At 47.0% G+C, this 24,294-nt stretch overlaps 1 protein-coding gene across 1 annotated transcript; it reads left to right on the forward strand.

Annotated features, from left to right (window-relative positions):
- The first annotated feature begins 477 nt into the window (after window positions 1-477).
- Window positions 478-22,714, forward strand: pip4p1a (phosphatidylinositol-4,5-bisphosphate 4-phosphatase 1a). The gene is made up of 7 exons (XM_088917142.1): window positions 478-664; window positions 9,317-9,507; window positions 12,531-12,637; window positions 13,713-13,818; window positions 14,488-14,540; window positions 15,987-16,077; window positions 16,857-22,714. Exons 1-7 carry the CDS (start codon window positions 478-480, stop codon window positions 16,998-17,000), a joined length of 879 nt encoding a protein of 292 aa, XP_088773268.1. The 3' UTR covers window positions 17,001-22,714.
- Window positions 22,715-24,294: the final 1,580 nt, after the last annotated feature.

Consider the following 24,294-nt stretch of genomic DNA (forward strand, 5'->3'; position numbering starts at 1 on the left):
CTCGGTTTTACGTCTCATCCGAAGGACTACGGCGCCTTTTTACAATGGAGTGTCCCCGTTACTATACTATAGTAAACCATACTGGGGCATTAGGATCTACACAGACCACAGGGTGAGCGCCTCCTGCTAGCCCCACTAACGCCTCTTCCATCAGCAATCTTAGTTTTTCCCAGCAGGTCTCCCGTTCAGGTTGCCAGTTGGGAGTTGTAAGGTGATACGACGGCTGGCTGACTCCGTTGTTTAAACAGGCGATGTCAGTCGATAAATTCGAAACCTACAGCGTTACGACTCTCTGGGATCATCAGGGCTGCAGATGTGATCTCAGTGGTGTGGGGTTAGTTGGCAGTAAGGTTGCGTCCGCTCACGGCCACGGGTCAGGTGTACGAGCGCAAACAAACGCCACCGCACTACGGAAGTGTGAGTGTGTGCTGGAAGAGGGAGGTGTCACATGGCGAGGGTGAGCTCTGGCCTCGTCATATGACGCCGGGTGCACAGCGCAGTAGCGCAGGCTCCCTTCCCTGCCTATTCTCACCCGGTATGGCGGACGGCGAGCGCTCCCCGCTCCTCTCCGATCTGAGCGATGGAGGTCTCAGCGCCGGCGGGGGCCCCCCCGGAGGCGGGCTGCCCTCCGCCCCGCCGTATGGCCTCCCGAACAAGCCGCAGAGTGAGTACGAGCGATGCGCCGAAACCTGCCTTGCCTCCCTTGTAGCATAGTGGGTGAGCGCCGGTGGGGCTCCAGTATAAACACTCCCCCGCTGTAGCAAAATGAAGGAAATAAGACCGAAGGAAAAACATGTTTGCGCATCTTATAGGCGTCCAGTTACAGTAGCATAATGGCTCGCTAACCTTTGCACTGATGGCCACTTTCTGAGGTGATAAAGGAGGGATTTATTTCTTTAAAGACCGTGCGTGAAAAAGTAGCTTGTGTCCTTCGTCCAAGCGATGCATTGTTAATGGTATGAATTCGGGAATCTCCTAGCCTGTAATTCTCTTCAGCTTTTCCGGTACTGTTTAGAGGCCGATAATGCATTTCACTGTGCGTTTCAACCACCCCCAAAAAGTGATCGTCATTTTCCTCCAAAAATATGGATTTCTGCGTTTCTGTGCGTAGTCGATAGCACTCGGACGTCTCTTGTGAAACTCGTCCTCCTCCTCCTCCTCCCCTACACACGCGTACCCCATTCGCACGCTGGGTATATTATGAATGTCGTGTCACTCTTTTAGCTGGGGCTGATTCGACGGAGTGGAGAAATATCGATTGTCTCACGCGTGTTTTAATGCAGAGTGAATGCAGCAGCCATGTCCACCTGAAACTGCTGACCTGCTATATGCGCTCCGGCAGCGGGTGTTTCAGAGACGAGCTGTGTGGGTTTTCGCGCGTGTTCGTGAAAACCGGACAAGTTTCAGGGCGTGAAAACAGGACTCCCCCTTTTGCGAAACGGGGGCTGAAGACGGCTTACTTGGTTTGACTGCTTTAAGAAAGAAGGCTACGAAAAGGGCGCTGCTCTTCGAATTCGCGGTCACAGAATGAAAGGATTGCATTTATGATTTAGTCCTTTGCTAGATTATTTCATTTTAATAGCTGCAGGCGCCTCCCTCTATAAGAAGATGTTTTCATTGTTTGTGTTTGTTTTTTGGTCAATGAATTGATGATGCTCCGCAATGTTTACGCTGCTTTTGCAATTGCAGCCGAGCACCCGAGCACCTGATTTGATTGACGGGCGTTTCGAGCAACCCCGTGGCTCTTTCTGCCGGTTCCACCATACAGCAGCCAACCACGTTCTGGCAAAGGCGGAGCCAAGCTCTTTTGCCCGCCTCGCCGACCGCTCGGGAGTGTGTTTGCAGGGGCTTGTGGGAAATGTAGTTTAGTGTTTGTTTGCCCCCACACAACAGCCTCTTGAAAGCGTGTGTGCACTCACGAGAGTTAATTTTAGCGTTTCCTTATCTGTGCGTAATTGCGTGGTTTTCTCCCAGGGTATAATGAAGGAAGCTACTCCTCTCGATCTCCTTAGTAGCTTGTGCAATTGTGTTATGTATTCATTTAGTCCTTAAAAAATCTGCTTCTGACCATCTGTACAAAATCTTTCATGTTAAGTGTTTGGCAAACATTATTATCATCATTATTCCGGCAAACATGTATTCACAAGTGAGCCTTTCTGGAAAGATGACTGGTAATGCAGGGATAGTAGAATTATTCATCTTCTTTTATTTAGGGAAAGGCAGGTAAAACTTTCTGAATTGTTTATTTAATTTAAGTGGTAAAACGTCTTTAATAATGTTAAAGGAAAAATAATTGGACCATCTTATTTTATATGAGGATAGTGGTTGGGACAGTAATGGGTTAGTACTGTAGAGGACTGGGAAGGATGTTGGACTTGTGGCTGAAAGGTTGTGGGTTCAAATCCTGGATGAGAAGCTGTTCCCTTTAAAATTCTCAGCTGTTAGAAATGGTTCACTTTTTATTTCAAATTAATAATAATAATAATATTTATAAAGGTGGGAGGCAAGGTGGTTCAGTGATTAGTATGGCTGCCTCGCAGTGCTGGGGCCCTGGGTTCAATTCCAGACCTGGGGCGCTGTTTGTGTGGAGTTTGCATGTTCCCCCTGAGTTTTTGTGGGTTTCCTCTAGATGCTCCAGTTACCGCCCACAGACGTGCTGGGAGGTTAATTGGCTTCTGGGAAAACTGGTTCGAGTGTCTGTGGGGGCCCTGCCTTAGACTGGCATCCTGTCCGGGGTGTATCCTGCCTTCTGCCCATTGAGTGCTGGGATAATAATAATTAATAATAATTGCTTAAACTTATATAGCGCTTTTCTGGACATTCCACTCAAAGCGCTTTACAGGTAATGGGGATCCCCTCCACCACCACCACCAGTGTACAGCCCCACCTGGATGATGATAGGATAGACTCTGGCTCCCCCACGACCCTGAATTGGATGAAGTGGTTAGAAAATGGATGGTTTGGTTTCTAAAGGTCCCGGTTGTGCTGTTAATGATCGTTTTGTTTTTCAAGAGTGGAATCTCTCGGTGAAGAAATTGTGAGTGGCAGGCAGCCTTACTGCAGGGCGGATGGCCATGAGTCGTGATCGAAGGGGCAGAGTTTAATTTACTCTCGGAGGAAGATGGCCGGTTCCAGGGCGAACAAACTATTCGGAGAATTCAGAAGTTAGCGTGAAAGCACAAGGAAGCCTCCGGAAGCTGTCTTTAAGAACTCGTACACGGAAATAGTGTGTTTTGTCATGCAGGGAATGTTGAGCTCTTGGGGGCAGTTTGGTGTGTCACTCCAGAGTATCTTATGAATCGGGAGCTGTGAAGATGCTGTATCTGGAGAACCTGATGATCAGGAATAGGCTGTAGGAGCTGCTGTCATTCTAGAATGTTCTTGTTGTTCTAGAACTGAAAACATCAAGCTGCAGCAAAGCGCAGGTCGTCTGCTTTGCCCGTCCTTTTCTTTTTAATTGCATAGTCCGCCAGATGTTATTAGTCTTGTTTCGGGATTGCTTCCTTTTTTTTGTTGGTTTCTAACGTTCAGGTTTGATCGGCTGTGAAAGTGGTTGCTGTGTTGTGAATCGGCCCCGTTTCGGAACCCGAAATCTCGCCGGTCTCCGGCCGGTCTGCCAGCGGCGCACGTGATGTATAGTGCCCACCCGAGCGAAGAAGTTTTTCTGCTGCTCCCTGAATTTCTCTTTCTGGGCTCTAGACAGAAGGGCGGTCCGGTCCTTTTCCTGGGAACCTGTGTCCTGTGGAATTTGTACATCCCTAAGAACTCACACAAGCACACCTGCTGGTCCTCCTTCCCGCCGAGTTCTTATCTGAAACAAATCTGCCGCTGATCCTGTGCACAACCTGCTAACCGGAACGTTAATGTTGCAGGCAGGTCTTGTAGCTCTGTCACGGTGAAAAGGGACTTTGACTTCTTTTCATGATCGGAATCGCCTTCCTGGTTTTTCTTGATGGGATGTATTCCAGCACAAGTTCAGTGTTGTGGCAATGTGTTAGTTGTGCGCTCAAGGCTTAAAAAAAAAAAAAAAACTTACAGATGGCTCGTACTGTACTGTGATGCCGGTCAGGAAATGTGCGACACAATGAGAGCTTTCTCTTTCTCCCAGTGCTGACGGTCTGGTGTGTAAATTGTACATAGACCACCCCCCCCCAGGGCAGAATCAAGCATAAATCCTGACATCTTAACTGCCTGAACAAAACTGTACAACAATTTTCCAGTGTTAGAATTTGTAACGCCTTTAATGAGCGATTTCCAAGCGTTGGTCATGGTGAGGATTACGGTCTGCGCTCAGTGGGTGGAATTGTGACTTTTGATCCTGGCTCTGGAGGTTCTGTGTCCGCTGGGTTTTGTTCCAGTTGGGCCCTTCATCACCACTGCTAACTGGTCCTAGTAACTGATCTGCTTCCTGGTTTCTGGACTCGGGCCTTTATGTCAACAATACCCTGGTACAGTAGTTCTTTTTTCTTGTCCTACATGGTAGTAGTAATAATAGTAATAATTGCTTACACTTATATAGCACTTTTCTGGACACTCCACTCAAAGTGCTTTACAGGTAATGGGGATCCCCTCCACCACCACCAGTGTGTCCCCCCACCTGGATGATGCTCCAGTACGCTCACCACACACCAGCTCTCAGTGGGGAGGAGAGCAGAGTGATGAAGCCAGTTCAGAGATGGGGATTATTAGGATTATCATTAGGTAACACCTGGCTATTCTGGATTTGCTCTTTAATCACACTTTCATTTATTTACATATTTATTTTTATTTTTCAAATTGGCTCACACCCTGTGCTAACTGGGCAATTTCAGGGGTGTGAGCTGAAAAATAACCAATTGAACTTGAGGAAAGGGAACAGTGCGGACCTGTGGTGGGTGTGACCTGTCACTGTGTCATTACCGGGGGGGGGTTGTCCCAAGACCTCGTCTCTCTCACCTGTTTGTCCATCATCAATTGTTCACCTGTCTAGATCTGTTTATCCAGAAAAAAAGGGAGCAAATTCATCATTTGCAAACTGACCAGAGAGCTAACCTCTGTGTTCCGACATTCCTGGAAATAATGCACTGTAACGGAGGTATTATTGTCGCCAAAAGCAGACTGGTTACCAGCAGAAGTTAGCATTGGTGATTGAGGGTCCAGCTGAAATGAAACCCCTCAGAAATTGGGGGTCCTCCAGTACCGGGACTGAGAGTCGCTGCTGGTTCTTTTGAAAGGGGGTTTCCTTTTCGTTTCAATTTTTATCTGTCGGCACTTCCGACGAAGACCAAACAGCTGACTTTTCCCATGTCAAAGTTTTTGTTTGTAGCTCCAAAAGCCCACGGTTTGCCTTTGGCCTAGCGTTTCGCAACTCGAAGGATCGTGATGGCAGAAAAATGCTTACTGGAGCGCTTCGACGCACATTCTGCTCCCAGCCCCCACTAAGGGGGAAAAGGAGCTGTACTGTTTTACTGCCCGATTAGTCAGACGCAGCATGTTTATTATCTGAAGTCCGTAAATCTTGTTTTTGCATCATTCTAGTCAGTGCTCGTTTTTAAAATGAAACGAATGCATTCAAAGTAACCCCCAAACCTGTTAAGAAAGAGAGGTGAAAGTAAATCCCCTTAAAATTGGAATTAGGGGGGTGTTATGATTTTTTTACACTCTGCGTTAGAGCCGTTGCCAGAGCCTGTGATCTCGAGAGCAGGAGGCCCTTCCTTTCGCCAAGAGTAGTGGGAGTCTGCAGCAGGGCTGCCCAGACATGTCGCAGAAGCTGGATCGCTTTAACAGAGAGATCCCCCACGTTCATGACCCAGCAGCGACCAGCCGAGTTCGACATTGCCAGAGCCTGTGATCTCGAGAGCAGGAGTCCCTTCCTTTCGCCAAGAGTAGTGGGAGTCTGCAGCAGGGCTGCCCAGACATGTCGCAGAAGCTGGATCGCTTTAACAGAGAGATCCCCCGCGTTCATGACCCAGCAGCGGCCAGCCGAGTTTGACATTGCCAGAGCCTGTGATCTCGAGAGCAGGAGGCCCTTCCTTTCGCCAAGAGTAATGGGAGTCTGCAGCAGGGCTGCCCAGACATGTCGCAGAAGCTGGATCGCTTTAACAGAGAGATCCCCCACGTTCATGACCCAGCAGCGGCCAGCCGAGTTTGACATTCCGGATAGCCTCCCGGGCCTTGGCAGTCTGTCTTGTGCTGCAGGGCAATGCCAGGGACTGGGCTGCAGATGGTGCATGTGGTCAGCTGGTGCTTTTCGGTCTGCTGGACAGCAGGAGGTAGCGGCCAAGCAGATAATGGCCTCCGAGAGGGGACAGAACGAGCAGAACGGACCTGCTCCCGCATAGCATACGGGGAGGAGAGACTTGCATGACCTGTGAAACTCCTTAGGACGCAAACGCGCAAAAACAAAAAAGTCCACTGCGTTTAATAAGGTAAATCTGCGCTGCCTAGCAACCACAGAGCATTCCTGAAATGCCTCCTTTCAGCGAAGGGAAAAACCAAGCTTTATTTGCTAATTATTTTTAATAAAGCAGGGAACTGGGGAACTGCAGTAGCAAAGGAGCTCTTGCTGTGAGAGGAAGGGTAAAAAAAGTCAGAGAAGGTGTGAAAAAATGACCTTTGAATGGCCAATATCTCTCTTTCTTGTTTAGCTCTCTTGCAATGGAGGGGGAGGGGTGGGGTAGCCTTGTGATGAGTGTCACAAGGGTGTATTCATACAAGCTTCATAAACACTCCACAACATGCAGACATATTTGAAGAACTGTGGTTTAAGGAAGCTTAATTAAAGGTTAGTGACTTAAGTCTTTAAAATTCCTTGCTTTAGTCCTTAAATCCCCTCCTCAATGTTTCTGTATGATTCCTTTTTTAAAGATCAACGAGGTTGGCATAGTTTGACCTCAGTGGGCACAAAAGCCCTGTGCAGGCCTAAGACAGGGGAGCCCATTCTGTTCCCTGAGGATAATTTGTCACTCGAATTTACCGGCCTCTTTAAATGCCCAGCTTCTCTAGAACAAGGACAGGCTTCGACATCTCCAGTTAAGCATTTGAGTCATTTAATTAGATAATTAGGAGCTCAGGTGCAAGGGAACAAGAATTGGTATCGTAAGTACCAGTGATTGTAATAGGCTGGTAAATTAGTGAATGTAAGTGGCAAAATAATTGGGAATAATCAAATCAACTTCAGTATCCTTTACAAACAGAGGGTGACTAAGAAAGCCAAAAGCATCAGGGAATGTGTGTGTCTCACCCCCTCCATTGCGAATTCATGCTCTGTGCCCCCAGGTGTAAAACCAACAGACTCAGGAAATCTTTCATTCCCACTGCAAGTACACTATTAAACAAGGCAAAGTAACTAACTTGTCTCTCGTCTCTTGTTTTTCATCTCCTGTAACACTACTGTGTTCTCTTCCCTTTTGGTGCTGTTTATCTGTCATTGTGTTGTGTTTGACTGTTCCGTAAAACAAATTTCCCCTAGGGGACAATAAAGCTTGAATTGAAATGAAATTGTGCCCTTCTTCAATCTGATTTTGGGGTTCCTGGTCCTGGATCCCCACACGCACTTCTGCGGGGTTTTGTTCCAGCTCAGCTCCGTCACACAGCTGAACCCTTAATTGACTTAATAACGGGCTTAGTCGGACAGGTTGATGGTTTTCAGCTCTTCAACATGTTGGAGGTCGGCTTTTAACGATTGCCTTTCTTGCATAAAATTGCAAACTTTTAAGTAGTGGGGGGGAACACTTGCAAATATTGCAGTGGATATACTTGTCTTCAGTTCAGGCTTTATTTGGGGAATTGGGTAAACGAGGCTGGAGAGAGGACCAGCAGGAGTGTGGGTCTCCAGGACCAGCATCGAGAGCCCCTGATCTCATGATCACTTGTAAGGCTCTGCATGGCTTACAGTCTTCCTACTCCCCCCCTCGCAACCTTCGCTCCTCTGACTGGGGTCTCCTGTCTGTTTCCCAGGCTAGTTTACATTCTGTAGGAGACGGGCCCTTCTCCTTCTATGCCTCAAAGCTCTGGAATCCTGTCCCAGAGGATATCGGAGAGTCACCTTCCCTGAGCAACTTCAAATCCAGACTCATTACCTTCTCCTGCGGAAAGGCTTTCGTGTAATTGCTGTCTGTGTCTGCTCCTTTGTATTAATTTCATCGCCTGTCTTGATGGTTTTTTTTTAATTTTTCCTGTAAAGTGCTTTAAGAAGATAATTTAAATAACTCTACATAAGATCATATTGTTAAACTTTTATCTCGGAGATTTGCTGTGCTGGAGGTCACCTCTGCCTGGCATCATGAATAGCGGGCTTAAGATTTACAGACCCTCTCTGTTGCAGTTCTTGCCGTTAGCTGCAAATTTTCTTGTTGGTCTCCTCTGTGACCTGCAATTGGGGCAGAGCGGTGGCTCAGTGGCTAAGGATCTGCGCCTGTGGCTGGAAGGTTGCCAGTTTGTATCCCGCGGCCGGCAGAGGAATCCTACTCCGTTGGGCCCCTGAGCAAGGCCCTTAACCCCAACTGCTGCAGGGGTGCTATATAAATGGCTGACCCTCAGCTCTGACCCCAAGCTTCTCTCCCTGTCTGTGTGTCTCATGGGGTATGTGGAAAGACAATTTCCTCATACAAGAAAATAAAGTGGCCAATAAAGTGATCTTGAGGTCTCACGGCATTGATGTTGCACCTCTGTATAGCCTTCCTGTAAACTCAGATTCCTCATGCACTTGAAAGATATGATTCCTTCTGCTTACGTAGTGCTTTTTTGGATACTTCACTCATTGCGCTTTACAGGTAATGGGGACTCCCCTCCACCACCATCTGGAATGAAGTGACTGCAGCCAAATTGTGCAGTACACTCTCCATACACCAGCTCTCAGTGGGGAGGAGAGCAGAGTGATGAAGCCAGTTCAGAGATGGGGATTATTAGGAGGCCACGATTGGTAAAGGCCAGGACACCAGGGTAACACCCCTACTCTTTTCGAGAGACGCCCTGGGATATTTAATGACGGCAGACAGTCAGGACCTCGGTTTTACGTCTCATCCAAAGGATGGAGCCTTTTTTACAGTATAGTGTCACCGTCACTATACTGGGGCCTTAGGACCCACACAGACCGCAGGGTGAGCGACCCCTACTGGTCCCACTAACACCTCTTCTAGCAGCAACCTTAGCTTTCCCAGGAGGTCTCCCATCCAGGTACTGACCAAGCTCACACCTGCTGAGCTCCAGTGGGGCTGCCAGCTGGGAGCTGCAGGGTGATGTAGCTGCTACTTGGAAGGAAAAGGTTCTTCTCCAAGGATAGGCAACACCTGTGTGCCTCTGACGTAGCCCTGCCTCCTCGGTGCTCTTTCTGCAGGCTTCCCGGGGTTCCCCAGCTCCCAGCCTTCGGTGCTGCCCGGCGAGGACCCCCCGCCCTACTCCCCCATGACCTCCCCGGAGAGCGGCAGCGCCCCCATGATCACCTGCCGGGTGTGCCAGTCGCTCATCAACGTGGAGGGAAAGATGCACCAGCATGTGGTCAAGTGCGGGGTGTGCAACGAGGCCACGGTGAGTACCTGAACCCCACGCTCCCCCCTCCCACCCCGCCCCCTTAACATACAAGTCATAAGGGGTCTTGTCGGAGGGCTCACCTCCTTTTCACTCTTGCAAGACCCCTGCCCTGCCCCCTTCCACCACCACCACAGGTAAGTCTCAGCTCATATTCACTGCGAATAATATGGCCTCTTTTCCTGGGAGACGCCTCTGTAAAATATAACGGTAAAATATGTAAATGTGTATCGGGTGTGCCCCATCTAAAAATACAAGACCATCCATTTTCAACAGACGATTATTTCGGTGAATGCCAGCTGACACAAAGCACAAAGTCTGGTCCTGAACAGCTGTTCTTACCGAAAATCTAGAAAAAACGCCCCGAGTCGGAGACACCTTTCTTTCCTCGACGATGCTTTAAAGCCAGATTCCTCAGAATTTAAGGTGGGTCGGCTTATAAAAACCGTTCAGGGTGACCTGAGAACTTCTAGGAGGGGAAGAAAATGGCAGGGGGGTGTTTAATTAAAGAGATTAACGGCCTCTAATTGGCACGGTCATTACCTCCGACAAGAAAGCTCAGTGTCAACAAGTGGCAACTGACCCCCCTTTCCATCTCCCATTCACATCCATCTTTAAAACAAAACACAAAGCGGGCTCATCTCTCATCTTTTCCTCCCTTCCTCTGCCACTGCTTTGTTTTATGTGAAGTTCTGGATGGGCTGGCTGACCCTCATACAGGCCCAGTAACAGTAACAATGGGTATCAGGTGCGCCACATGTAAATACACAAGACCATCCATTTTCAACAGGCAATCATTTTAGCAAATGCCAGCTGACACTGTTACGTCCCAGTGTGTGGTCTGTGTGTTTTTGTTGTTGTGGTCCACACTTCTGACTTTGATTGTTCTCCCTTCCCCCACTGGTCCGTCATTACACCACTGTTTCCATATGACGTCATCTTCAGTTAACTCTCGACCAATCAGAACTCATCTTATTCAGTATAAAACATGGAGGCTTTCAGATGGAAGGGGCCTTTTGTTTGACTTCGGTCCCGCTCGACTTTGCTTTTCGCTTCGGTTTTGGTTTTGCTTTTGCTTCGGCTTTGTTGTTTTGTTGGTTTTTGTTTGTCTCTTTGTACTTTCGTTTGTGTTATCCTCATTTTGCCACTACCTTGCCCAAACTTGTTATTGTATCAACCTCTGTGTTCTTTTGTACCCTGTTACTTGTCTACTCTCGTTTGTATTCGTAGTTCCCTTGTGTATTTTGTGAACTGTTGTGTATAAGGTTAGTTCAGGTTGTTGGGTACATATTGCACACACGTAGTTGATTCGTGTATTAGTCACACTAGTTTAGTACGGATGAGTGCCGTTTGTCTTGTATGGTTTTGGGTAGTCAGTGAAGGTTAGCTATGGTGTTGAAGACGCCGAAGACCGTGTGTTCAGGTTTTCTTTTGCAGTCAGGTTAGCTTTCCCTCACTTTCTTAGCCAGCTCCATTTTGTTTTTTTTTCTTTTCTTTGGCACCACTCTAGTTCCTTACCCCTGTGTGTTATTGTCTCCAATTACATCCAGTCACTTATTCAACTTAAGATCATCACTTTTGCACCCACCCTTGTTATCACGCTTCCTTGTCCCTCGCCAGAACCCACCTGCTTCCCAAAAATGTCCTAAATGTTACACCCCTTTACCCCTAGACACTTGGGGTTGTAACAGACACAAAGCACAAAGTCCGGTCCTGAACAGCTATTCTTACTGGAAAATCTAGAAAAACACCCTGAGTCAGAGACACCTTTCTTTCCTCCCCTGCAACGTAACATAACTCTCTGATCCGCTGACGTGCAGTGGTACGGTCTTTTCTGTTGGCGGTTTTGTGCTGGACTCCTGCCGCACTCCTGAAGCACATTTCCCCCAGGACACAGGGAAGCTCTAATTGATGTTGGTTTGAGTCAGCTCAGAGCAGTGGGGCGCCGCGAGACTGACGTGGAATGAACCAGCGTAGTCAAAGGTTTGGTTTGGGGGTGGGGGGGGGAAGTGGAGATCGAAAGGTTGCTTGCATTGAAGCTATACATCAAAGAAGGGGTTGAATGTGCTAGCTTACGAGCTTTCAGACTCGTAGCAGATGAACGATTCTGCAGCCCAGTACTTGCATGGGACAGTGGTTCGGGACTATTCTTTCACTGTGCGGCATGTCTGAGGCCATTTACACAGTTCTGGTCAAATTAGTGAGGGAGGTTAAAACCCAGAAACCCCAGGGACCCTGAAAACAGAGCAAACAATTTAAATTTTAATTTAATCCGAGAAGTATTTGATCTAATTTTCAGTGATTTGGTGTGTGAAAGCTTGATTTGTTTTTTATTTCCTCTGTGGGTCTCTCAATCCGTTTACCGACCTGCTTACTAGGAGCAGGACATGAACTATCAGAAAGCACAGTGCGATTCCTCTATACTCATTAATTAATAGGGTGTCGTTCGACTGCTGTTAAACACTGTAGTCATAGAGACAGCCCCCCCCTCCCGCCAATCTAGATATATAAGAAGTGAAATGGTTGTCAGGAGTAAATATGAGTGACCCTAATTCAGTGATTCCCCAATCCTAGTCCTGGTGGGTTGGTGTGTAAATACATAAGGAACAAGTAATAGGTTTATTCCATGCTGAAAAAAAGAAGAAAGAGAACACAACGTTTCGGCCGTGGAGCCTTCTTCAGGTGAGAGGAGCCTTCTTCAGGTGCTCTCACCTGAAGAAGGCTCCACGGCCGAAACGTTGTGTTCTCTTTCTTCTTTTTTTCAGCATGGAATAAACCTATTACTTGTTCCTTTGCAGCCTACGCATGCTGACGCAGCTACCCACCTGAACGTGTAAATACATATGCAGTCTGGTTTGGATCAAAACCACAAAGCTGCGTCAGCTCAATTATTGGCTGAAGCGGATGAGTTGAGCAGCTGCTCCAAGCTCCTCAGGTACCGGTGCTTTAAAGAAAGCTCGAAATCCTGCAGGCATCCGGTGGATGGGGAACCCCCTGTGTCCTAATTGTTTGCTGGTTTCCAGCCCATCAAGAACGCTCCCGCCGGGAAGAAGTACGTCCGCTGTCCCTGTAACTGCCTGCTGATCTGCAAGGTGACGTCGCAGAGGATAGCCTGCCCTCGACCGTACTGGTGAGCCCCGGGGCCTGTTTTTGGAAAGAGCCATTAACCCCCCTCTCTTTTTTTATATAATCCACAAATGTGTGGAGCATTAGCGATTGATCTAAACTGTGCCAGTACTGGAACCACTTCTCCCTTCTCGGGGAAGACTCGCCTGTTCTCTATGTAAGCACCTGTGTGCTCCGGATGCCTCCGAACTGAGGAACTCATTTCTTCCAGCCCCCGTGCCAGCTGTGGTTCGCTAAAAGAGCGTTCAGTGCGTGTTCCATGTTGCCCCCCCCCCCCCAACGGATGTATCTTGCACAGGTGGTAAAGGATAAAGGGAGAGAGAGAGAGGTGGTTGTCCACCGCATTGGCATCTGAGGAATGGGAGTGGGAGGAAGTGGGAGTGGCCGAGAGGACATCCGGCTAAATATGGGTCTTTGAGGAGCGTCACCGCAGGCCTGTAGATTTACGTCACATTCTCCCTCTGCGTTTATTGGTATCCATCTGGCTATCTGCCAGTGATGTGTGGAGCTTTCGGTTGTATGCTGTTTCGATTTTATGGTTTTTGGAGTGAGTTGTAAAGCCATCAGACAATTTGCAAAGTAGCCTACTGATCCCATTCAAGAACAGCAGAATGTATGAGCGGTTGATCCAGCTTCCACTGTAATTAATGTCATTACTCACACAATAAGTAAGTAATGGGAGGAGTAAGTGGGCGCTGTGGCTAAGGATCGGCACCTGTGGCTGGAAGGTTGTCGGTTCATATCCCGCGGCTGGTAGAGGAATCCTACTCTGTTGGGCCCCTGAGCAAGGCCCTTAACCCCAGCTGCTCCAGGGGTCCTGTATAAATGGCTGACCCTGCGCTCTGACCCCAAGCTCCTTTCCCTGTCGGTGTGTCTCATGGAGAGCAAGCTGGGTTATGCAAAAAGACAAATTGCTAATGCAAGAAATCATATGTGCCTGATAAAGTGATCTGATCTTATCTTACACTGAAGAGGAATGCCGCCGCCTTCTTAGTGGTTCGCGAGTGGTTTTGTTGCAGGTTAGTTATCTCCATGACTGGTGTCAAAATGGTTTCAACTCTCTCGCTTTCGTCCGGCAGTAAAAGGATCATAAACCTGGGGCCCGTCCATCCTGGTCCAGCCAGCCCCGAGCCTCAGCCTGTAGGAGCTCGCGTCACTTGTGGACACTGCAAAAACACCTTCCTGGTAGGTTTCCGGTTTCACTCTCCTCCCACAGAGCTTGTGGGGAGGGCATGTCCTCCAGCCGTGGTCCTCGGTGCCTGTCTGTGATGTTTCTCAGTGGCTCTCCCCAGGTATTCCAGGTACTTGCTATCACCTCTCAAGGATGCGCGTGTTAAGTTTGACTGGCTGTCTTCCCAACCAAGAGTTCAGTCCCCATTCGGTCCTACGAGGAAGAGATGGGGGCACCCTGCTTCGTTATTCTTGCCCCCCCCCCCCCCGAGGGTTGTGTCACACTCAATATGGGGTACAAGCTGAGTGCTTGTTAGTGGTTTTACTGCTCAACCCCCCAAAACTGGGATGCTTAGAAGCAAATTCCATAATAGATATTACTGTAAGATAAGGCTCTGTAAGCAAAAAAAAAACAGTTTGGGTCATGTAACAAGAACAGCAAAGTATTTTTTGTCCTGCGTGTCCTGTGACGCAACCTTTTTCCAAAAATATAGGCTGCTGACTTGTTCTCCTTCATCTTACCACTGATATTTTCTGCTTCCTGTCAGACCCTGGCCACCCATGTTTATTTTTTCCTCCAGCGCTGCTTATTTCTCTTCAGTTTAGACTTGTCTACAGAAAAACAAGCGTGTCTGATCGCTGTTCCTCAGGCGACCTTAACGCTGTCTCTCCTCTCTTTTGCAGTGGACAGAATTTACAGACAGAACATTAGCACGATGCCCTCACTGCAGAAAAGTGTAAGCAATCTTGTCCCATTAATCAATTCAGGGGATGTACCAACTTGAGATATGTTCCATGGGTCAGCAGTGGAGAAAAATGAAAGCACAGATTTATTTTGTTTGCCACTTGATGAGTTTTAATTAGAGATCAGCAGGGATCTCAAATATAATCTGCAAATATAGCAGGTTTTGTTTTGAAGCAGGAGTTTACTGGTGCAGAAGCAGTCAGTAGTTCCTAGACTGTCAGGCCTTAAAGATCTTACATCTGGTCAGGCATCGTTGAGGTGTATTAACTGAATTTTTGGAGACAGTCAGAGCCATGTTCTATAATAATAATTCCTTACATTTATATAGTGCTTTTCTGGACATTCCACTTAAAGCACTTTACAGGTAATGGGGACTCCCCTCCTCCACCATCACCAATGTGTAGCCCCACCTGGATGATGCAACGGCAGCCAGAGTGCACCAGTGTGCTCACCACACACCATCTATTAGTGGGGAGGAGAACGGATTGATGAAGTCAGTTCAGAGATGGGGATTATTAGGAGGCCATGAGTGGTAAAGGCCAGTGGATAATTTGGCCAGGACACCGGGGTTAACAGCCCTACCCTTGTCGAGAAACGCCCTGGGGTTTTTAATGACCAAAGAGAGTCAAGACATCAGTTTTACATCTCAACCGAAGGACAGCGCCTATTTACATCATAGTGTCCCCACTCACACCTGTTTAGTTTCAGTGGGTTGCAAGTTGTGAGTTGTGTGCAGGGTGACACAGCTGCTGGCATAAATCAGAAGGACATTCAGTCAGCTGTCCGTCTTCTCTCACACCAACACCAGTTCGGCTGAAGCTGTACACAGAACTAAGAGAGGTTCCATCTTCTGCATACTTTAATCACACCTGGGGACATGAAAGTGAGGAGGCTGTTGAAGGAGGCCTCTTGCAATTAACCGCCTGCAGGGGGTGGGGAGTAGTGTTGTGTGATTGCTCACATTAAATTCACTTCCAGAGATATTCTGGACAAAACCTCTGCTGAAGTGCACAGTATGGTTTTGTTGTCTGCAGGTGGGACACGAGAGGGTTGTGCCACTACTCAGCATCTTCTGGCCAAGAAGTGCCAGAACTAGGTTGTGGGTAGTCGGCATGTATCTGGTGTACAGGTGCCCTGTTTGGTTTGAATTCCACTGTGTGCATCCCTTGCTTCAGTGGTGCACCTTCAGGTCTTTGGAGGTAGCTAGGAGAACTAGAGTGGCCTGTCACGTCATACTAGAGATGAGGAAAAGATGTATTTCGCCGGCTGTAATGCAGAGTAGAAATACTTGTCTTGACTCCGCTGTCTGAGCTGGAGAAGTTGAGTAGCTGCATGAAAGAAGGAAGCTGACTTTGGGTGGGGTGGTAGAGATGTTGTAGGCAGGCAAGATTATGTAGCTGGAACTGAGTTTTGCTCTCTGGCTCCTGTTCTTCTCCAGGTCTTCCATCGGGAGGAGGTACCCACGAAAGAGATGTCTGTGGTGCTTCCTGATGGGTCTTCTCTTTGCCATGGTTGCTGGGGGTCTCGCGGTGAGTTGGCCCTCCTTCCCTTAGTTCTCTCAGTATGGGGTTTTCCTGGGAGGGTTAAAAGAGTAGCCCTGTTGTCCCAGAGCGCAAAGGGTTGTTGCTCTCTGCCGCTATGTGGCACGTTTTGCATCCAGATATCGTTTTAACGCCGGAGTCTGTGGTTTTGGTGCCAGTGTCAGTTCGGAAACCCCAGTTGATGAATCTGTTCGTAAATGACAGTGAGATTGAATTGATTCCCCCGGGAAACTATGGGGGGAAACTAGAGAGGGAGACGCATGTCTCAGTTTTATGTTCGGTTGTAATGGATTAGGCAGAATAACAGACAGAATGAAAACAACCTGCCCCCTCTGTAATCAAACGAACCAGGACTCCATGGTGCTTCTACTAAAGATTCCAGATTGCTGGGTCCAACAGCAGGATTATTTGTTCCTTATACCCCTTCCCCCTGTTTTCAGACCTAAATGCATCTTCCCTAAAATCCCACTGCTGACTCCAAAATTGACAACTCCTCATTTCGTGTTGAAGGTGTTGTCATGGTGAAGGGGTGTTTCGTGGCACTGGAAGTGCACAGCTATTTTGGTCTTTGGAAGAAAATGTTGGCGGTTGCATTTCTTCATGGGCCCGGAGAAGATTAGTGACCCTGTTCATGTGAATTAAAATGTTCACAGACACGTTTAGAGCTACCTAACCATCTGTCCTTTTGGCGAGGTGTCTGGTGGGCCTGGTTTTCAGCGAACATTTTTTTTTTATCTATTTGATTTTTTTTCTTGCTTTTTCCACAGGCTGGTACGTGGAAGCACGCGCAGCGGTACGGCGGCATCTACGCCTCCTGGGTCGTGGTTATCCTGCTGGCGCTCATCTGCATGGGCCGGGCCTGTTACTGGGCCTGTATGAGGGTCAGCCAGCCCGTCCAGAACTTCACATAAAACAAAACAGTGGCGGAGGGGTTCCTGTGAGGAGGGGTGGGAGAGATGAGAGATGAGCCCGTTTTGTGTTTTTTTTTTAAAGATGGAGGTGAATGGGAGCTGGAAAGGGGGGTCAGTTGCCACTTGTTGACACTGAGCTTTCTTGTCGGAGGTAATGACCGTGCCAATTAGAGGCCGTTAATCTCTTTAATTAAACACCCCCCTGCCATTTTCTTCCCCTCCTAGAAGTTCTCAAGTCACCCTGAACGTTTTTTATAAGCCAACCTACCTTAAATTCTGAGGAATCTGGCTTTAAAGCATCGTTGAGATGTTGTCCGCTCGTTCCGCGAAGAGGGAATGTTGGGATTTTAAAAGTTTTACATTTTGATCTTAAAAGTTTTGTTCTTGATTCGAGGTAGAAGAAATCCTTGCAGGTGTCAGGTTGAGGGGCTTCTTCTTTGTTTCTCCACAGCAAGATAGTTGATATTGAAGGCTTTTGCACGGGTCTCCGACTGGTACACAGAGTGTTAGTTTTCAGTCATCAGTCTCCAATTATAAACTCACTGGTCAGAATTTGAGGATCCGACTGCAGAGTCGACTTGCTGAACGAACACTACGTGAGGGTGTATCCCACAAGGCCTTGAAATATTGACAACCCACTCCCCATCCACGTTCTTCCAAAGATTGCTTTCTGCGGAGGTTGCGCTGAGACCAGTGGTGTGTGTGTGATTGAATTGCTGGATCTATGGATCTGTCTAATTCTTCTTTTCAAAAGGACTTGGGAACTAGATATTGTTCTGGTTGGGAAAGCATCATGTTCCTTAGGACTCCCACACATCGCCAGGCTGCTGGGAAAATGCAGTGGTTAGACTGGTTGGGGAAAGACCTGTGTTTATGATATTTTTTTTTACCAATGAATGTGTCCAGCTACATAGGTTTTTTTTCTGGTATTGCGTGACCCTGGTATTAGTTAAGTCTTCCATCATTAAGTCTTTGTGTTGAGCTCTCTCTTGAGCTACAGCAGGATTGGTGATAATCCTAGTTTTTCCCCACTATGCTTTGCTGCGAGTTTAACATGTCCCTCCTAAATCTGAAAGCACCTAACGTTCCCGTCAAGGAAAGTCCGAGAAATTTCAGACGAAAGTGAAAGAGGAATCAAATGGGAGATGAGTCATGCTTTAAAAGAGTAAGATTCCCCAGTGTGTTCTGGATAATGCATACACGTATAAACACATGAGTTCTGTAAGTTAGGGACCCAGTTTTTATCTGTGTTTAATAGCTGGGAGATATTGCCTGCCCCTGATAGCCATCTTTCCATACTAAAAACGCCCCTCCCTGCTAATTTTACTCCCCAAAACCCTAGCCCTCAGAAGATCCTCAAAGATCATTTTTTAATTTCGATTAAAAAATTACATTACCATCATTAGTTGGTCCTAGCTCAAGTGATCAGAGCTCGCATTCTTCTTCCTAAATTCTTGGGAACACATGCACCAGATTGTTGAACGTTATAGTTTGCGAATCAAAGTTGAGCTTCTTCAAATCTGATCCTTCCTCTTTTTAGTCATCACCCTACATAGGCAGGAGTGGAACAGCTGTTTTTGTGATTTCCTAAGTTTCTCTTTGTAGAACGCTTTTGGACAAGCTTAGCTGTTTGTTGCATAGCAGAAGACTTATTTTTTTATCCTGTGTGGATACTAATCTGGGTTCTTGTTCAGTCTTGGCCAGTCAAGGGCTTCTGAGCAGAAGGGTAGTGAAACCTAACTTTGAGTGCCTTAACGCTTGATGAACAGAAGTGGAACCTTCTGTTTAAAGATCCGTTTTAAAAGTAGGATGGCTTTGATCGCTCTCCACTGGAGTGTGAGAGGTGACGTTTGCTCACTGTACGTATGGCTGCACCAGGATATTTTATTCCCTGCAGATATCCGGCAAGATGAAGTTTGTTTGCTTTTAGTGGAGCTGACGCCCAATTTCCGTGGTTTACCACTGCAGCCGAAACTAGACGGAAGAAAAGGAAGTGAACTGCTGAGGAACTTCTCTGTTTGCGATCTATTCTATCAGGATTGGACAGAGCTGTAGTCCGACCACAGGTGACCTGTAATAGCATGGAGTCTTTTGGAAACGGGCATTTTGCTAGTCAGGGATGACAAGGGAATCGAGTCCAGATGGCAGCAGCGATTATCGTTCCTGTTCTCTCACGCCTTAACGCGAACAGTTTAGGAATCTCTTAACATGAGAAAACCTATGATTAAAAGCAAGTAATTATTTCAGCTTACACATAACAAAAATGTATGGGGTGTTTGTTTTAAAGTATCTACCAGGATGTTTGGGGGTGGCGTAGCACAGCGGGTAAGCCTTTGGACATATCAGTGCAGTAGGTTCGACTCTGAGCTGCATACACTGCTGATGTACCTAGAGGTACTGTATCCCAGTTACTTCAGACCACCCAGCTGTATAAGTGCTGGGGGGGTGTGACCCGATGCGATAGATCGGTGTCTCATCCAAGGGAAAGAGGGAGGGGTGTTTTGTGCCCTCTAGTCTGCAGAAACTGTGCAGGAACCACGATATTAAGCTAGGTTTCTGGCTGCTCTCAAACTGGTATTTGTTGGTTTGAACATCATACATCAATCTTCATAACCTTTTCAGCCCCACACCCCCCCCCCCCCCCACACACACACAGAGAGAAAAATAATCCAGTGCTCAGATTTCTTTTAAATACATTTCTTTAGGTGAAACTATAGCCACCTTAGTTCAGTGGTCATTACCCCCTTTACCCTTTAATATTTATTTTCTGTGAAGCCGTAGTTAAACTCTGCTTGGTATACCATTGTGTTTCATCTACTTCTTTAGGAGTCAGAAATGATGACCTTAAACTTTTTGCCAGCATGTATCGTGCAGAAGGACCTGTGGGCCTCTCTTCCTCCCTGGATCCTATAGGGGGCGCCCCTTGGAATCTCCACGGCTGAAACGGTCTCTTACAACTTAGGTGATGGCTTAAAAGGGCTGGTAAGGGTCTAGGACAGAGACAGGCTACCCCGAAACATGTAGAGGGCCCAACCAAAGCCCTACCACCTAATACAGAATTAACAAAAACGACAAAATCACAAAGTAACTTTTTATTGGTCAACGTCCATTGGCATGAACCAGTAACAGGTTGTTTATTAACAGGTTAATAAAGACACAGGTAGCCCACCACTAGTCTAGTTTACGTTAGGGGTAGTATTCATGAACTGACTTTGCACACACTTAAACCATTCCAAGTTTATCGTGAAACCTGACTTTAACTGCTTGGAAACAAAGCGTAAGTGATCATAATTGCACAATACCATGAGCTAGTCTGACGAGCTAGTCTGGGTCTCTGTGTGGCCCATAGGCATTCACCATTACCGTCCAGACAAACAGGTGGTCTATATGTACTCGCCTAAGAAGGTTTTTATTTTCTTTATCATTATTGTTTTTTGGCTGCTATTTCTTTATGGTGGGTATAACAGAGCCACTAATGTACTGTATATTTTGACATGAGTGCTGAAGAATCTATTTTTTGAGATTTGTTTTTCCTTCCGATCTATACATTGCGTTTCCTTGCCCCCCCCCCCCCCCACCTTGTAAATTGGTAAACACCGACATCAGGCTCTGGTGAAAAATGAAGGAGATTTTTGTTCATGTCTTAAACCAGGGTGGTCCAGTCTCTGGTCCTGGGCGCCGTGTCGGCAGGTTTTCCAAGTTTAATCAAAGCACCAGCTGGTAATTAGCTGGGCCCGGTTGGGAAATTGGTTGGCTCTGACCAAATCGGTGCTGATTTTGGTCGTTAAGAGCCGAGTTGGGATGCAGACCTTTAAGACGCACACCAGCCCCGTGGAACCAGAATTGGACCCCTCTTTCCTATACAAATCATGCATTTGCGGTTCTGAAAACAACACGGGCAAAATAATTTTTTTTCCCAGAATGTGTGTATGTTTTGTATGTTTGGCATTTTGCAAGCAGGGCGGTGACTTTTTTTTTTCCTTGAAATCAATGAGCTGCCGTTACCCGAAAATTGCAACGGACCCTTCTGAATAATGAACTCTTAAAAGGGGGCAGTGTGTTAATCCTCTGTGGGCACAGATGCTTGTAAATGTCATTCACGACACTGCATTGACCTTTCCAAGGTGGGGTGACCGAGCCCGTGTATCTGCGAGTCATCAGTGCTGCAGGGGCAAGCTCCTTCTTCACATGATCACTCCTGGTATATGAAGGGGGCCGGACTTGTGCGTCTCCTGAAATTAAGATTCCAAGACGCTCTTCCAGGATTTCAAGGGCGGACCTGGATTCCAGGTCTTTGTGGGTCATTTTAAGCAAATCCTGAATTGTCGTCTGGGTTAATTAATGGCATGGAATCCAGGTGCTTTGGTTGACTGCCCTTGGCTTAGGGCAGTGGTTCCTGATGCTGGTCTTAGTCACACACACACACACCTGGTTTTGGGTTCTAGCCAAGCCCTTGGTTACACAATCAGACCCCTTCATTAACCTGACATGAATGATATTCATCAATTAACTGTTTGATCCCAGATCTCAAACATGTTGGAGCCGTTGTGTTCTGTAAGTGAAATGAAATCCCAAAACGCAAGGCTAGAAATCAAAATGCCAGTATTCCTGTGAAGCAAACTTCTTGGCTCAGTTGAGGCTTCAGTTATCTAATGAAGGTGTGTTGGAATGTAAAGCTGCAGGTTGTGTGGGTCACCAGGACCAGGAACCACTGGTGTAGGGGAATTTGAAAATGCTTGTCTCGGCACCAGTGAAGACAATCCCACCGATACAATAGCTGGTGCACATCAGCTCTCGACACCCCCATCTGTATCGGTGTGCACAGTCCATGTCCAGGCCCTCGACTAGGAGATTCAGTGCGTTTTGGGCTTAATTTTAAAATAAAACCTCGACCAGCTCTTTAAGTTGTCGGTGGATTAAACAAGTACTGCCAGGTAACCCTCCTGGTCTGAATGATGCAGGATCGCTGGGATCGATAGGAGCATAGAAGCTTCAATTCGTCACCCACGTGTCCAGTCCGGGACCTGCCAGTTTAAAATGAGCAGGCGGGGCACTGAGCTCACCCGTTGTTTTGGTGAACAGGGTGTAAGCACGAAATGGAGGCAAGACCAGGATGGGAGAATACTGGCTGCTCCCACTCCTGTGGGAATCGAGCTCCTTTTTTCCAAAACCGCAGGGCTCCCTCCCTGGGCTGTGAATTCTGAATAGGGAAAGGGAGTAGGGGGGTGGCAGGAAAGGGGGGGAGTTTTGGAATCTTGAGGAAACACAAAATGTGCTGCCATTCGATTTTCTGTGGACGTTGCTGGGTTAAGAATGGAACACCAATGCTTTTTACATCTATATATTCAGTATATATAGAGCTTATATTCGAGAATCAGAAAATAATGAAACATGCCAATTCATCCTTTAAATTGGTTAAGTGGAATCTCTTAGTTGGGAACTAACAATTTCTTTTGTACATATAAGTTAAGATGTGATTTGTAAATACATGTATTTATTTTCCTTTGTTCTTTAATTGTTGCACTACCTTTACAGAGATTTGTTTCCTTTATTTTTGTTATTTTTTTTAAAATGTTAATGAACTGGTTGGGACATTGACTAACGGATGATCTTCTATGTTTAACCCCCCCGTTGTGAAAACTGGACATTAATAACTGACTTGAGTAGGTAATCATAAGCTGTAAATACCTGAAATAAAGCCAAACCCGAACTGTGAGATGGCTGTGCTGTTTGGTCTTTTAAAGCTTAAAGAAGAGGGGTTACCGGGGTCAGTAGTGGGTGCTCACCCTGGGTCTGTATACACTGTACAGCTTATAATGCCCCCAGTCTAGTGAGGGGGACACTATACTGTGAAAAGGTGCCGTCCTTCAGATGAGAGTAAAACCGAGGTCCTGAATTTTTGCGGCCATTAAAAATCCCAGGGCATTTCTCAAAAAGAGTTGGGATGTTCCTACCTGAATTTCCCATTGGCCTTTACCAATCATGGCTTCCTAATAACCCCCCTCTCTGAACTGGCTCCATCACTCTGCTCTCCTCCCCACTGAGAGCTGATGTGTGGCGAGAGTACTGGAGCATCATCCAGGTGGGGCTGCACACTGGTGGGGGTGGAGGGGATCCCCATTATCTGTGAACCGCTTTGAGTGGAGTGTCCAGAAAAGCGCTATAGAAGTGCAAAGAAGAATTATGAAAGTTGGATCTAGTCTGAGCTGCTGGGACAGGCAAATTGTTTTTTGGCAAGCAGGTTCGAGGCTAGCTGCCATGGTGTTGGAGCCAACAGTCTGGCTTATTTCAAGAAACCGCTGGATGTGACCTGCAGATCAATTCACGACTAGCAACCAGATGAGCTAGATAGGCCCTCTTAGTGGAAGAACATTTAAGGTGAGAAGAGGACAGTGAGAAGAGGACGCGTGTCTTTATGCAAAAGATCATGGGAGTACAGAGCAAGTGTTGTTGCAGCCGATACCCTTGCTTGAGTCAGGACAGTGCTGGGTGAGATTACTACCAAACAGGTAAGTGAGATGGGATGAATGGCCTATTGTCATTTGTAAAATTTACCTCATGCACAAACAAGTTCTTTCACAAACCCAGGGAGATTTTGTTAAACCAGCCCCGACGCCCGAGAATCAAGTGGTCAAAGCTTGATTTTGTGTCCTACGGAGACTGCAGATTCAGACTGGGCCAGCCTGACAGCTGGGTGTAAGTAGCACACAGGTGAGCACGGCTGAGGGTCATAGTCTGTCAGGGGCTCGGTCTGTTGCACAGCACTGCCTTCTGCTGGTAGGATGGCTGTAGGATAATAGTATCTCCAGTTGCAGCCATGCAGAAGAGACTTTCTACGAGATGTGCCTTTGTAGTCTTTGTAGTCTCTGTGGACTAATTTGTAATTGTTAACTTCATTGTTTGTTTTTTTAATACAATGTGCGGGTAGGCCAAAATGAGGCTTTATAGCTTATTGATCTAAAATCATCTCCCACTGGCTTCTGAAGTGAAGAATTAGGAGTGCTGCACCCAAGGGGTGGTGTGTTTTTTGTATTTCTCCTTATGAAATGTAAAGTGCGGTAGCATATTAATGTAATCCCGTAACATAAGTGCAAAATATAAGGAGAGAATGCAAAAGTGATATTGCACCAAAAATGGAGACTGGTGAAAAGGAAGCAATGGAATATATGTTTAGATATATTTTGCAAATGTCTCCATTCAATTGGAGACCCTCCCTGAAGCTGGACAGTGCAGTTTAGTGGTACGTCTCTCCATACAGTGCAAAGACATATATGGTGAATCCAGACTTGGAAGG

This window comes from Atractosteus spatula, chromosome 5 (genome assembly GCF_055471065.1).
Source record: "Atractosteus spatula isolate fAtrSpa1 chromosome 5, fAtrSpa1.hap1, whole genome shotgun sequence".
Classification (NCBI taxonomy): Eukaryota; Metazoa; Chordata; class Actinopteri; order Semionotiformes; family Lepisosteidae; genus Atractosteus; species Atractosteus spatula.